This window comes from Penicillium macrosclerotiorum (genome assembly GCF_028827735.1).
Source record: "Penicillium macrosclerotiorum strain IBT 26536 chromosome Unknown utg000010l_segment0_segment0, whole genome shotgun sequence".
NCBI lineage: Eukaryota > Fungi > Ascomycota > Eurotiomycetes > Eurotiales > Aspergillaceae > Penicillium > Penicillium macrosclerotiorum.
The window spans coordinates 2,507,884-2,523,110 of record NW_026643089.1 but is presented as its reverse complement, the minus strand read 5'-3'; the positions used below and the strand labels follow the sequence as shown (position 1 = coordinate 2,523,110).

Below are 15,227 nucleotides of genomic sequence, written 5' to 3'. Positions count from 1 at the left end.
GACAGGGGTCCTTTCGCATAGCCGAACTCGGCCCTTCGGAAAGTTCGTGGCTGTCTATCTCTCCTGCTCTCGCCGGTGTAGTATCATGTTCTTAATGAATAGTATGCTTGATTAGACTGGTCTCGACTGGTGAATGCTAGAAGAAAAAGCCTTGCGCGCTCTGTCTCTTACGTGAATTTCTCTTCTTCATTTCTTCACCTCCGCCTCTGCGGGCGCTCCCCGAACGGCTTTGCTTTGTCCTAGAATACGCCGCCATATCAGGCTCAACCAAGTAGATGTCTTCGTTTGGCTGAGGGAGTCCGATCAGGAAGAAGAATCTCACCCCATTGGAGCGAACGTTTGTAATGGATGTATATTGTTTCGCCTCTTCCTCCTTCTCAAGAGCTTTTGTCGGGGTTTGAATTTTCGAATGCCTCCACATGAGCTTTGGCCTTTCTATGTACCTCCCCCAGACTTTCCAGTGATATCGAATTTCTTGATTATCCTTCCAAAGTGATATTCTCTAGGTGGGTTTTCTATAATATAGTCGAAATCTCCCTGGCTGTGGGCTCCTTGACGTTTAGTAATGTTGAAGACCTGTCATATATTAGGGTGTCCAAAAAACAGAAGTGCGCGCTTTCTTCCGACTCGAGTTACTTCTGGTATCAATTTTCTCAGACGTTGCAAACGGCAAAGTCTTCTTGTCCTCCCTTATGCTTTCATGTTGAAATTCATAATATGAGGGGGATGTCTTATATAGTCAAAAAGAACAGAGCTACTTGGAAGGTCCATGGCGTAAAAGTAATCCTCAGGGGTTGGGATGCCTGAGCCAGCCATTACATGGGTCGAGTCTCGATAGGAAACCGTCTCAGTAACCTCGAAGCGATCAGGCGATTCTTGAAATACAGCGGGGACACCATATCGCAGTAGCTTAACTGTTCTTAAGGTCAGAACACTAGTTCGATCTTAAACGAGTAGAGTCAGAATCGAAATGATAGACTTGAGGAACAGTACTATGGCCGTTGCTGGTGTCCGAAGCAATCAGGGTCGTATTTGTGGAGTGGGGAAAAGGCTTAGCAGGTGGAGACGCTTAACTAACTAGTCGACGGTAACAAACCACATAACGTGACTCATCATGGCTCACCCGACGACACATTATGACTGGCTAAGATTGTGGAAATTACCTAGATACGCAAAGCTGGTATTCTTCTCGAACCACGCCTGAGATGGCAATCATTTCAATATTAGCGGGGCCTGTGTATCTATTAAAAGGGGACAGTATCCCGTCAAATCTCGAAAATCCAAAATCAACAGCAGGATATGCTTTCAACCTTAGAAACTTCTTCTTCATCGGCCTCCAGCCCCATTATGGAATATCCTCTTCCACCCGGGATGCATGTCATTCCTTCTCAAGTGCTTGACATGCGATCTGATGTGGATATCGATTTCGACTTGATGCATCCCCCGCCAGTAACGGGGACCAAGAATGTCTGGTTCTTCTGGCACTCTGGCTATGAAACAATGCACCCATACACGCAGCGCAATGTACGGGCATGGCACCGTCGATTTAGCAAGCAAGGGTGGACTGTACGGGTCATGGACCGTCGACCGGGATCGAAAAGCAATATTGCCAACTTTCTGAATGTTACCGACCATACTACTTTCCCACGCGCCTTCATCGATGAAAATCTCACGGGCTATTACGCTCTCCAGCACACATCGGACCTTGTGCGCTGGCCCTTGCTTTTGCGATATGGTGGTGTCTATGCGGATGTTGGGTTGATGCAGATTGGTGATTTGGATAAACTATGGAACGAGACGATCGCGAACCCTGACTCCCCTTATGAAGTCCTCTCTTACACCGACACCAGTGAGAACTACTACAGCCTGACAAACTATTTTCTTGCAGCAATGCCAGACAACGCGCTCTTTGAACGTTGTCATCGTCTTCTTCTTACTCTGTGGGCGGCAGATGGCGGCAAAACTAGCACTGATGGAATGCATGCCAGCCCGTTATTACGCGGAACAACACTGATGGGTGGGGCATTCACCATCACGGAAGAGGATGGGACTTTTATCGGACCCGAGGAAGTCAGTCGCATGCTGACTGATTATATCATCCAAGGCCAGGTAGCTACGGCAGTTATGGGACTTGTCGACCCCGAGAGCAACTGGGACGGGCCGAAATATTGCGTGGAACATTTTTATGCCATCGATTTCATGGAAGGGTCGCAACTTATCAACGAGCTCACATCTTGGGATGGACAGAAAGCGTTCGATCTGATGTCACTTTCTATGCCCAAAGAAAAAGAGGAAGGCGAGTCAGAAGCGCAAAGCAAGGCTCGCGAGATTGTCGAGGCTTGTCTATCGCGTAGCTATGGATTCAAGCTTGCCCATGGCCTCATATTGCGCGTTAATAAGGTCACTCTTGGATCATTATGGCGAGACAACCCGGGTTCTGACATTGTGCCTGGAACGTATGGGGCCTGGCTTCGACATGGAATTGCCTACTGGAATCAAGATGCTGTACCGGCTAGAGTGAATCTTCCCTTGATACCTCCTACAAAGGTTGGGAGATTACTTCAGGATACAGCATAGAACGTACATAGAACTGTGTAGACAAATATTATTTTATAGATTATAGTACAAACTTATATATCAATCCACCAACAGAGTATCTTTCACTGGATTCACCTAGAATCAGCCTTCACTCATCGAGAAGGTAGAGAGGCCTAGCAAATTATACAAGAAAAGAACAAATCCATACTCAGCATACCATGTTTACAAATACTTCGCTCTCAAAAAGCTTTGTTCAGGTTGTAACGAGCTACACCAAAAAAAATGAGGAACTTCCCTCGATTCTTTGCAATGCTTGCTTGCTTGCAGTTCAGGATATGACATAGGGGCAAAAATTCCCATAATTTCTGTACCCAACTTGGGTTTTGAGTTACCCGGTTGAAATTCCCGCTAGATTTTGGCGAGGTCTACTCAGACCGCTGTTGAACATAGGTTCGCGAGCAACTCCCCTTTCATAGCGACTCATTACATAGCCGATCTGATCGGAACTTTTTCAACATGATCTTTTTTGTTCATCATAAAAATCATGTGCAGTGGACGGTAACTTGGATTACCTCTCAATCGGCGGATCAACGACCTATGAAGCTGTGCATTTAGCGGGATGTCGCGAGTTTCGCCACGATGAAGGGGCCAGTGAATCAGTTTCCAGCGGCCATATGCCTATAGGCGCGCCCTCCAAATAAACAGATACTCCATGAGGTGCCACACCAGAACAGAAGTAGTCGAAAACTCATTAAAGAGACTAAGAACAACGAGGGGCCCTCCGTAAAACTTTATACAGGAGAAGTAATGCCAGCCGTTGGTTGAATTTAGAGGTAGGATGGGATTGACCGCATGTAGATGGTTGAGGAACTCAAAACAGAATTGTTTTCTTCTGAGGCGCGAAATATGACGCTCACTCTGGCTCCAGGTGTTTGAACTGGAGATTTAAAAGTTTCCCTGCAACGGATTTCATTGATAGCAATATGTTCACGCTTCTGAATTCTCACCTAAACATGTAGCCTATTGGAGAGTAAAGCGAGGAGGCGGAGAATGGAAGGTGGGGGCGGGCCACTTGGGGACCGCCAATTTAAGGAGGGAGCTCAATTCACCAGAAGATGTCTGCTTAGCCCTACCTTTAATGCGCCTTTCACCATACATATGATATCGTCCTTGAGCAGCGAGCAAGACTTGGTCTCAGATTTAATATTACATTGACCCTTTGGTATACCTCTGGGTAGATATGGACCCGCACACTAAGCCTTGCAGGATCTCGAAGAGTTGCGAAGCGTGCCGAGCTATCAGACGCCGAGTAAGCGCTGGTCTAGTTTCTTGTGTCGACCCGGACAGTGCTAATTCCGTCTGCATATAGTGCGACCAGAAGCGCCCCCATTGTGGGCAGTGTATTCGTGCACGTGACAAATGCCCTGGGTACCGAGATGAATGGGCACTTGTCTTCCGTGATCAAACTGAGCGCACGATGAAACAGTACAAGGCGAGAAGTGAGAAGTGGGTGGCCTCAACAAGGGCCACCAGCTTACCCCAGATTGTGACTCCGGGCCAGGCAAAACGCGATCAGGTCTTTTCGTTCTATTTGAGTGACTACTTTCCACGAATGATGGAGCGCACCTGTGATATCGATGTGTCGCAATACATCATTAAAGGCATCTGCGCCCTCCCTCGCAAGAGCCCAATGCTAGAAAAGGCCTTTTCCGCATTGTCGTGCGTTTTCCTTGGCAGTGTCCATAAAGACGAACATATGTTGCAGCACGGAGTTTCACTTTACAACCAAGCAATTCAGCATCTTGCAAATGCTATTAATCGCAGCTCTTACAGTGATGATGTTGTCTATACTTGTGTCATTTTTCAACAGATTCAGGTAAGAAGCCTATTTCGGATCTTATTCCAATTTAACAGTGTCAATATTGTTACTCACATTGACGTAGATACACTATTGCCCAAATAGCCTGGATGGATGGATTGCCCATATAGATGGACTGAGTACGATAATGAGATACTACACCCCGAAGACGCCAAGAACACCCCTTTTGGCTGCTATCTTTGGCCCATACCAGAAATTCAAAGTTGTAAGAAATTCCCTTGGCTTATTTTGTCCTCCAATTATGATTTTCTTCTCACTACAGTCTTCAGGTTCTCGCAGGGTTCATGTTCCTATCCGAGGAGACCATTGCGTGGCTCAAGGAACCTAATGAAGGTGGTCTGTGGTTTGAATATATCGAGCTTCTTACCGAGATATCGCGTATTACTGCGGCTATCAATAGAACTGATGTCTCAGATCACAGTACCTTTAAATCCTTGCTGGACGATTGCTTGGCGCTTGAACAGATTCACATAAATTTCTGGGCACAAATCGGCGGAGAGCCATCGACATACGCCAGGGGTGAATTGATTACAGCGATTCCTTCCACCGATGATTTATTTGGGCCAGCCTATCGCTTCTCCTCTCTTAACGATGCCATTCTACACACTCTCTTCTGGCTATCGTTGTCCTTTGTCAATCCTCTGCTTCATCAATGCCGGTCTCGTGTTGCGGCTGGTTCGTCCGATAGTAACCAAGGTGACGATGATCAAGAGGAAGCGCATAACCTTTCCATATCACATGTCGCCAAGGCCCTTAGATGTCTTCCATACTGCGGACAGGAAGGCATGAATTCGTGGGGCATCTTTTACGGAGTACTTGCTGCAACCCAGGCTTCACGTGTATACGCCCACGCCAAGGACTGGGAGCGGTTTCTTTGGTCCCAGAATATTTTTACCCATCTAGAGCGCGTGGGCTTCGATAACGCTGCTCGAGTTCATGAAATATGGTGGGACTACTGGTTTCAAGCCAACAAACAAGATCCCTACAGAGTTTTGAGCTATAGAGAATCAGATAAGGCTTATTAAATGAACCTCTTATGGGCGATATCCGACAATAGCAGAAAAACGGTGACGCACCAGGTTATTGCCACATTAACATCAAGAGAAAATCGATGAGTTGACTCGCTCCTGACTATATGAGAACAGAAAAAAAAACAATATAATAGATTGGTAGCACTCAGATTGAACCTGGGAGCTTTCGATTTCCTCATTTTATGGCTCTAGAACTCCCTTCTTCCAAGTCACAGTTGGCTCTCGCTTGGGGAATCTTGCCACATGTTCTCTCTTTTGGCGGAGATGCGTTGAACCATATCGGAGTAGCTCGCCGAATGTGTTTGGTGTTACATCTTTGCTCTCGTTCTCGGGCATATCCAGTAGAACTCCGAGTTGAGGAGTATGTGTTAAGCCCTGCGCATGTGTGACTTTCCAGATCGTTGAGTTGGCAAGCATATCCCATACCATGGTTTCGGCCTCCTTGTATTTTGTTGATGTCGGATCGGCGTCGGGTCCCGAGCATGGGAGCGTTAGCATGTCAAGAGCCCGTTGACCCCATCCCACAAAAGTCCTTTGCCACTCTACACGAGCAGTCTCTTCTCCTCCATCCAAGGCTAGAACATGATTTCGCCAGTAGTCAACCCCGGAGAACGCCTGTCCATCCTCGCCATTCTCGTTCTCTTCGAGACAGAAAAGGCGAGTGAGACATATGATCTGCGTGGCATAGCTGAGGGCAACGTCAAAATTGATCCAGTCATAATCAAAGCTTTCCGACATATGCTCAGCAAACTGGGGCAAGATTGGTGCAATGAGAGGATGGGACAAACTCCCCTCAATGCTTTTCTTGTCACCCCATATATATGAGAAGAGACGATGCCTGTTATCAACATGAGCTCATTTCTAGTTCTGCGACTTGAGTAAAACTGTTTATCTCTTACCATTGGAAGATCAAAGGGTCTTTCTTCCGAGCGGCCACGAAGAAATTGCCTCCTGCAAGGCCCCAGAGCATAAATATAGCCACCTTATATGGTGACTTTGGATCTTCCAATTCTTTCCAGCAAACACGATCGAGATGTCTCATGAGAAAACTTCCAACATCCATCCATACTCCACCGTGCTCATATAGACAGGCTGTGCGTGTCAGATCAGCTCCATGCTGGCCCACAAACGGTCCATCCATGGTTCGATCTATGAACGCAGGAGGCATAATACTCTCCGGGATAAATTGAAGGATGTTATTGATAGATCCCGGGATACTGTCCAAAACACGGATGGTCCACTCCGGGCCAAGGATGCGGACCCAGTCAATGACATTTCTCTGATTCCATTTGGGCATATTGCTCAATCCAGAATGCCAATAAGCCCAAACATTTTTCTCTGATGTGACTGGCTTGTATTCCAAGAGGCTTGAGATGATTTCTTCATCTGTCCGGGAATCCGTAGTCTCAATCAGTTCCACCTTGTCGCGGTACTCATCTGGGATTGTCAGGATCATGTTGGAGTAATATGATGGAAAGAGGAGGATGTGGAAAGGTGTTTTGGCTCAATTAATCCAAAGTGCTGTTGACGTATTGGCCAAAAAGCGACCTGTATCCTTGTTTGTGATAATTTCCAAGTACAACGACGAGCTTCAGAGAAATGTGTACGGTTTCTAGAGAGCGGATTTCGCACTATTTATATTACCATCGGGTCATTGATTGATCATTTAGCCTCGCAATTTCCCTGCCAGACCTTCTCTGTTGATAGCGTGTTGGCAATTGTTGGCGGATCCTTCTGAATCTAGTAAATCAAGGAGGCGTTGCATAGTTAGTGTTGGGGGCCGACGCTAGTCCATTCAGGGCATTATCCTCGCAGGACAAATCTGATGCTAGCTTTCTTGTCTGTATCATAAGTGATTTGTTTGATGATCCTCTCCACTTTATTTGTGCTCTAAAAGTGATTTGGGCTGATTCTCCTCCGTACTGTGTACTCCGTATGGTTGCAATCCACAAGTCTTTGACCACCTAAACAAACCGCATATCTATTAATAGCCTTGACCATGGGCATAAAACTGGACGTTTCTCGCTGAAAATACTTGCACGGTGAACAGAAGTGGCTGAAAGCTTTCCTCTTTGCCAGCTGAGTGCAAGACAAATCAGAATTTGTCTATCTGTGGGCTATGTTGGCGACAACTGAAGTCATTTGAATCACATATCTGGTGTGAGGTAATGTTATGGTGTGTGTTCATCCAACATATTATTTTTCCCTGGTTGGTTATCCCTCGTCGGAGCTACAAGTCTCGGTTTTACATGTTGAGGCGAAGGCGGAAGGGAAGTATGAAGAAAAATAGAGCGATTAACGATTACCGGAATGTAGCCCCCATAAGTGCAAAACAAAGTTTACTAGTAATACTGTAGCCTGTACCCTGGTCGTAGACTTGATGATGAAGAGACAATTGTATATCTCTCAATTGTGGACGAAAATTGTATGATACTTGGGGGAAGGATACTACTTCATGTGTTACACCAGACATGAGGTGGATTCGGGCTGCCATATCAAATGCTGAAGAGGAGCCTGTAAGTGATTCTGTTGACAGTGTAAAGTTTCATTTTAGATGGAGAATAGGTGAAAATAATCGAAATTGAAAATTACCCAAATAATCCAGAGACGTGGATGAAATGCGTTTGGTCTCCAAAAGATATCACGTGTGACTAATACGGTGCTCTGTGTGGACCATAAGTGCAGAACCTGCCCGATGGGGAAAGATCAATTCCGCACACTCTGGTCTTGCGGAGGTGGATTCAACTGGGGATCTCGGAATTGCTGTCATCGTGCCTTTTCACTGTGGACGCAATACCGTCGAATCTTTTATAATATTCAAACAAACTCCCGCGCAAATTCTCTGTCCGACCTTCTTATCCGCCTTGTTCCCGCGCAACCCCCCGCCATGGTTGCGCAGTCGCTGAGTTCGCTCTTACAGCGAGCTTCGATTGACGATCATGAGGAGGTCCTCCAGTCCTGCAATGAGGCTCTTGCCAAGTCTAAGACCGACCAGAATGCTCAGCACATTAAGATTATTGCTTTGCTAAAACTCGACCGCTACGAGGACGCCTTGCGAGTCTTCATGTCCGGCGGCGAGGCGCTCAAGAAGCGAGCTGGCTTGGAATACGCATATGCGTTATATAAATGTGGAAAGTTGGAGGAAGCTCTTGAAGCTGTCACACAGTCCGGCGCTAGTCGGGGTGCCGGTCATCTGGAAGCGCAAGTTGTAAGTCGCCTGATTTCATCTCCGTCTCTTGACTTGACGTTAATACTTCTTTTCCCAAATAGAGCTATCGAGCTGAGCAGTTCCGCCGCGCTGCAGATATTTATGAAAAACTGTCCGAAGACAAAGCTTCTTCCCGCCATGAGGAAAATGACCTCAGCATAAACTCGTGGGCTACAGATGCGCAATTGCAATGGAGGGGAGAGGGGGAGCATGTGCGCCATGATCGCCCTTCCAGAGAGGATTTGGAATCCTTTGAAACTGCCTACAATGCTGCCTGCTTGAATATTGCCAAGGGGGCATATAAGCAAGGCGAAGTCCTCCTGAACCGCGCAAAGAGTTAGGGACCCCCATTATATTACTAGGATGGACTATTCGCTCACGAATAAACAGATATCTGCGAGACATCAGAGGATCTTACAGCTGAAGATCGGGAGGCAGAGTTGCTACCGATATCAGTTCAGTACCTTTATGTCTTGATCCAGCAAGGCAGGACAGAGGAGGCTGAATCACTTCTTGAGCAAATCCAAGTGGAAGAGTAAGTTTTGATTGGCCGTGTCAGTCATAAAATGAGATCACATTCAGCTAATTTATTCTTCAATAACTAGCATCTCAGAGCTTTCCACGAAGAAGATTGCCAGAAATAACATCACTCTGGCTTGCCAGTCTACACTCAACCCTTATCTCCACTACAAGACCCTTCGCGAGACTCCTGATGCCATCAACAATGATCGGCTCTTCAACTTCCAAGATAATATCCTTCTTGGTAACTCTTATGCAGCAGATCTTCTAGTTCAGAAGTATGATGGTATGATCCGGTCAACAGCGAAGGGACTCGCACGCAGCTCGTATCCGTCCACTTCATGCAGCTCGAATCTTCTGTCAGTGTACAACGCCGCGGCTCACGCAAAGGGCCAAACCGGCCAGAAGGCCTTGAAGCAGATTCTCCCACTACTTGAGCGGCGCCCGAAAGACATCGGTCTGCTCCTTACCGTTGTCCAGCTCTACGTCAACGCCGGCAACACCACATCCGCCATTACCGCCATGGAGCGGTCGCTTCGCAGTTTGGAGGAGTCCATCTCCGAAGCGGACCAGGACGCCCGTTTCAACCCCGGCCTGCTCAGTGCCCTCGTTTCGCTCTATCAGCTTGAAGGCCGCAAGCTTCAGATTCGCTCAACTCTCGCACAGGCCGCCGCGTATTGGCGCCAGAAGACCGACGCTCCCTCCTCGCTGCTGCGCGCTGCCGCCACCTCCCTGCTGCACTCGGACGACCAGGCCGACTTGGCCACCGCCCGTGACCTGTTTAAGTCACTGCATCAACAGGATCCCACGGATCGCGTTGCCGTCGCCGGCTACGTTGCTTCCCAAGCCACGTTGAATTACACAGATATCGAGGCGCAGCTCGACCGCCTTCCCTCCGTTGCCGATCTTGTGGGTGGTGTCGACGTCTCTGCTCTTGAGTCTGCTGGCATCGTGTCCTCAGGCTTGTCGGCCGCCACTACCGCTGCGTTCGCCGTCGCCCGTAAGCGTGCGGCTGCGGAGAAAGACGGTCGTGCTGCGAAGCGGGTGCGCAAATCACGTCTCCCCAAGGACTACGATCCCGAGAAGAAGCCCGACCCAGAGCGCTGGCTACCGCTGCGGGACCGCTCATCCTATCGACCCAAGGGCAAGAAGAATAAGCAGCGTGCCGCGGACAGAACACAGGGTGGCGTTGTCTCCGAGAAGACAGAGGAGTCTGTGGCCCAGCCGCAGCAGAAAGCAGGCGGTGGCGGTGGAGGAAACGCGAAGAAGAACAAGAAGAAGGGTAAACGGTAGTCGGGGTGATAGAGCTCGTTGCGTTTGACCCGTTGTAGCTTAGAAAAGGAGTATGTAGTAGATCACGTCTATGCATTGATGAGAAAAGAACACCAAACGATTGTACATTTAAAACTCCTTGAAAATTTCTTCTTGGCTAAGCACAAATAGACCCATGTATCGTACACCTGCAGCATAGATATCGCACATACGTTATTTTCATTCGAGACGCATTATGACAATGCGTCAAAGAGAGACAGGATGGGAAAGTCCTCTTATTCGGCGTTGAATTATAGAAGAGAGAACAGTGCATAAAAATGGCCAGAGAGCATACTGCCTCCGCTTTTCAGTATTCTAATGATCACCCTAACCTCTTCAATGATTGGTCCTTTCAAGACATCAGTCGCGATATCAAGTTCCGAGATCTCCGTTAAGCCGGCGGTCACTTTATCAAGGCACCGAACATCACGGCTCCCATGATGATGATGATGATGATGAAGATGAAAAAAGACGTTCGTTAAATGGTAGAGTATCAGAGATCCAAAGCATATAGAAATCGTTGAAGACTTCATAATCAAGAAGTCCCCAGCTTTAGTAGGTCCAATGGCCACAATGCGATGTGTTACTGCAGCTTGGGTTGAGCAAAATGCCTACGTGTTTGATGGGGGCTTCGGATTATTGGACATGAGGGTAAATATTTCAGTGAAGTGGCTGGCCTTGGGAAAGGAAGAAGATATCATATTTCTATAATTAGACTGCTAGCGAGCCTCGTATCTTGTCAAGTAGTACACCGGGCCTTTATCTCGGCTCCAGTATCGAAGCAATCATACCAAAAAAAACTCCCAGAACGGTTGAATGTAAAATGGCAGAAAGGGCTGCTGGTGAATATCCTATTTACCCCACCCCATATGCAATGCGTCCATCCTCTTAAAGGTGTTTAGTTCCCTATAGAGAAGCCAATCCAAGGTAGATCATCAAAACATCTGAGTGGAGAATACAAACAAATATCATCGGAGAATATCCTCAACAAGTAGTTTGGATTTTCAGGATGAGCTTGCTCACTATATGGGGTCTTGTTGGCAAAGCGGGTTAGTTGGCCAACGACTCCCTCCCTTGCATCTTCCCTGAAGCTCATTCAAAAGCCCAAGACGGGTGCCGGGCGCATATGATCAATTTTGTCATGGATCAGCCTGTTTGCGATCGGGGCTGAGAAATGTTGCCTAGACCTCGACCGCGTCGAGGTCTTCTACTAGGTTTGAGGTTTCGGCGCGCTCTCTTCATTTTAGGACGGAAATATGTGCGCGCCGCTGTAGCATTCGTCAGCAGGAGAAAACGCTCTTCCGTATCTAACCCATCACGAGGATAAAGAGTGAGTCTGTGGGTGACATTTCTATCTCCCTGATATTCGTTGATAACAGTTGCAGATACCTGGGGCGTCTGACCCTTGGAGCTATTTTCGTTGATACGACACGCAAGTTTGCCGATTGTGAAATGTAGTTCCTGTGAGATTTCCACAAGGTCAAGTGCTGCGTTGGGCAGTGGCTCTCCATTTTTTACAGAGAGCGGAGAGAATTTCCAGTAGAAAGATCGAGTCTTGTTGCGGCGGGTTATATTAAAGGTGTATGTCGCCTTTGATGGAGGACCTCCATTTTCCTTGTAGCACATCCTTGTTCGTTCGTGGCTTTGAGAAGAGCGTCTCTTATAGATAGAAATAACGGTGTGCGACTCGCGTTTTGCGCTGGCTGTAGAATAGTACGTACTGTCAGGAACAGGGTCTTGAAAATCATTCGTTGGGTAGACCAATAATTCTTCTACGTCATCCTCCGATTTGATATCGACAATCCAGCCCGAAGAATTATCAGACGAAGAAGCGCTACTTCTGGATGTCGGGAGAGTCACTTGATGGATATCAGTCCCCCCCCAGGAGGTTTTGACAAATTCAAAGACGAGAGGCCCTTGGTCTGGCTGACGGGACGTGGCTAATGGAAGCGTCCTGGCCTCTCCCTTTACCGATTTAGAATTCCCTGCATAAAAACGGCCAGACATATCGTTTTATCACGATTGGGAGATGAGGGGAGGGCTGTTGGGTCGAGCGGTCTGCCGGTGAACTTCCTGTCTTCGCATGGAGTGTGGTCCTCTTCTTATAGACATCTAGCCCACTATAAAGACTCGATTGAAATAAGTAACTGAACTGTGGAGAACCAACAGATGTTTCCGCAAAACAAGAAGTCGCCTATTTATAGACTCCAATCGTTACCTACAGGGGTCGTGTTGGTAAAGCGTTTATTTGGCGTTTGAGGTCCTTGAATCACTTAAAGTTGCAACCTCCTGGAAGAGGTTCCTCGTCCACTCTGGAAATCATTCTCTTTGGGATATCCGATTCCGCTGATCTCAGGCAGAACATCGCACATGGCATACCTGATACCTTTTGACACGAACTCGCTCGGCTTTGGATAGTATCTGGAATCTAGACATTCAAATCTTGACATACTGCGCAAACTTCCCTCTTGGTCCAACATTCCCAAAATGGCGGGCGCAAAAGAGCTTAAAATAGTGACATTCGGGTCTTAGCGCTTAGGTTGAAGCATTACAGAAGCAATTCAAGACACTAGTTGTCTCGACGCTGAAGTACTGGCGCTTGTGCTACCAACAATGTTCAATATTATGCCAACCTTTCAATAAGTTCAAACGCGATGTCAGTATGAATGATGTAAATGCCCACCTCCTAGTCCCATAATATCCAAAGCAATCCGAAAAAAAGAGAAAAAACATAGTGTAAAAGTCGCTCCCATGGAATCAGTATTCAAGGTGCATCCGGGCACAGCGCTGTTCATTCTAGGAGCCCGTAACCTCTTCAGAAGAATTCCAGGAGTCCCAATATCCCTGCCAACCACCCTCTCCCCTTAGCCCAGCGGGGTACGTATCGTGCCGCACTGCCGGTCATAGTGCTCGAAGATCATATGTAGCAGTTTCAGATCATCCAGCACATCATCTGTCGTCGTCTTCGCTTCATTGGTACCTGCGTCGGTCTCCCCGCCGACCAGATACGCATGCATCGCCCGGAACTCCTGCGCGTATGCTTCTGTCGCGGTGCTTACGAACTCCCGCCGCTGGACGCACGCCCGGGCCGTGCTCTTTCCAGAACCGTTGGCGACGCCGTGCCCGTTTTCCGTCACATCCACGCCCACCGCGAGGCCTGCCGGCTGTGGCTCCGGTTCTTCGATGACCACGCGCACCGTTGGTTCTGGGCCGCCGGCGAGTCCGGGGCTCGGGAAGTCGTACTGCACACTGAGGGACTTGCGCTCGGCGTAGATGGTGAGATGGGCGTCGCAGCGGGGCACAGCGTCAATACCGGCCTCGTAGACGAGTGTGAAGGGGTGCCCGTTGTCCGGAGAGCCGTCCGTGTAGTGAAACATAGCCGCGAAGAAGGGCTCCATAATGGAGATGTTAGATACGGCATCCGGGTGGCCCAGCGACTCGCGCATCAGGGACAGATCGTGGCAGCCCATGGTGCCGAGAAAATGACAGAACGCGGCACGGTCGGCGCTCATGTCCTCGTCGGCCCCGAATGTGTCGGCGAGGAAGGCGCGCAGGGAGGTAGTGGGAACGTTAAGCCCGTTGGAAGGGTCACGGCGGGCAAGATCAGTATTTGCGGGTGACAGTGTCGGCCCTGTGATGTTGCGGCAACGTGCGTAGTAAATTCGGCCCAGGGAGGCGAGTTCTTTCTTGAAGACGTCGGTGAAGCAAGGCGCATAGCGACGCGGGCATCCGACAAAGACCTTTGGCGTGGTGCTGTGGGTGGCGGCGCCCTTTTTGCGAGCATCGCGGATACGCCGTAGACTGCGGATGTTCAGGGCAAGGGGCACATCTACCATAACATGCTTGCCAGCCTCGAGGGTGGCGAGAGTATACTGCTCATGACAGTCGAAGGGAAGGAGGTTAAGAACAAGCTCGACCTCAGGATGGTGGATGAGGTCATCGGGGGACGTGGTGGAATGAGGGATGTTAAACTGCTTTTGGCAGTGAGCTGCAAGGTCACGATCAGTATGATAGATGGTGGTGAGAGTGAAATAGGTCGTGAGCGAGGAGAGGATGGGGAGGTAAGTGGATTGGACGACGTTGGTGGCGCCCAGGATGCCGAGCCGCAGGACCGGGGTGGACATGATGGGACTTGGTGGTGAGGGTACCACTGAGACCAGGGTTGAGTAGTCGTGTCGGAGTTAGACAAGCGACCTTGGTTAGCTCTAGGTAGGAAACACCCTGGTGCTGGCAACCGAAGAAGTAGTGTGAGTATCGCTGAAGTAAAGGGAGGAGGAATGGGAAGTGAGGTTGAAACCAGAAGAAGGGCAGGGTGTGATAGAGCCGGCGGGGGATGGGAGATGACAGAAACAGGCTGCTGTCTCAGACCGGACGAGTGAGAGAAGCACGTTGAACCATGCGCCCGCGGTGCAGCATGCCAGTGTCAAGACCAAATGATGTGAAAAAGTGTGAAAAGGAATGAATGGAGGCAGCTAGAATGTTTGTGCCCAGTATTCTTGTACTACTGCTCGGCTGCCCTTGGCCTCCCCCTGAGAAGGGATGAGACTGCGATCATCATGGGCCATTGGGCCGACATAAAGGCCCAGCCAGGAAGAGGCGATATCTCTCTGGGCCAATGAACCCCCATTGCCTGGATGGCCAGGATTCGAGGGCCAGGAAGCAGGGAGGTTGGGCGGGTTTGGGGATCCGTGATTGGGGGCCGTGGGCCGAGAGCTTCCCCCAGAGAACGCGCCCATGGGTC

General features: G+C 48.8%; 5 protein-coding genes across 5 annotated transcripts; 3 read left to right on the top strand and 2 right to left on the bottom strand.

Moving 5' to 3' along the window:
• Positions 1 to 1,347: 1,347 nt before the first annotated feature.
• N7462_010513 (Capsular polysaccharide synthesis) lies at positions 1,348 to 2,577 on the top strand (the record flags this gene model as incomplete). Its single annotated transcript, XM_057082227.1, has 1 exon — positions 1,348 to 2,577. One exon carries the CDS (start codon positions 1,348 to 1,350, stop codon positions 2,575 to 2,577), a length of 1,230 nt encoding a protein of 409 aa, XP_056929267.1.
• A 1,438-nt stretch (positions 2,578 to 4,015) lies between these two features.
• Positions 4,016 to 5,442, top strand: N7462_010512 (uncharacterized protein; the record flags this gene model as incomplete). Its single annotated transcript, XM_057082226.1, has 2 exons — positions 4,016 to 4,414; positions 4,687 to 5,442. The coding sequence occupies 2 exons, from the start codon at positions 4,016 to 4,018 to the stop codon at positions 5,440 to 5,442; spliced, it is 1,155 nt and encodes a 384-aa protein (XP_056929266.1).
• A 186-nt stretch (positions 5,443 to 5,628) lies between these two features.
• Positions 5,629 to 6,904, bottom strand: N7462_010511 (uncharacterized protein; the record flags this gene model as incomplete). Its single annotated transcript, XM_057082225.1, has 2 exons — positions 5,629 to 6,286; positions 6,348 to 6,904. The coding sequence occupies 2 exons, from the start codon at positions 6,902 to 6,904 to the stop codon at positions 5,629 to 5,631; spliced, it is 1,215 nt and encodes a 404-aa protein (XP_056929265.1).
• Positions 6,905 to 8,335: 1,431 nt separating this feature from the next.
• Positions 8,336 to 10,468, top strand: N7462_010510 (signal recognition particle subunit SRP72; the record flags this gene model as incomplete). Its single annotated transcript, XM_057082224.1, has 4 exons — positions 8,336 to 8,656; positions 8,719 to 8,992; positions 9,077 to 9,191; positions 9,262 to 10,468. The coding sequence occupies 4 exons, from the start codon at positions 8,336 to 8,338 to the stop codon at positions 10,466 to 10,468; spliced, it is 1,917 nt and encodes a 638-aa protein (XP_056929264.1).
• A 2,882-nt stretch (positions 10,469 to 13,350) lies between these two features.
• On the bottom strand, positions 13,351 to 14,610 carry N7462_010509 (Gfo/Idh/MocA family protein; the record flags this gene model as incomplete). Its single annotated transcript, XM_057082223.1, has 1 exon — positions 13,351 to 14,610. One exon carries the CDS (start codon positions 14,608 to 14,610, stop codon positions 13,351 to 13,353), a length of 1,260 nt encoding a protein of 419 aa, XP_056929263.1.
• Positions 14,611 to 15,227: the final 617 nt, after the last annotated feature.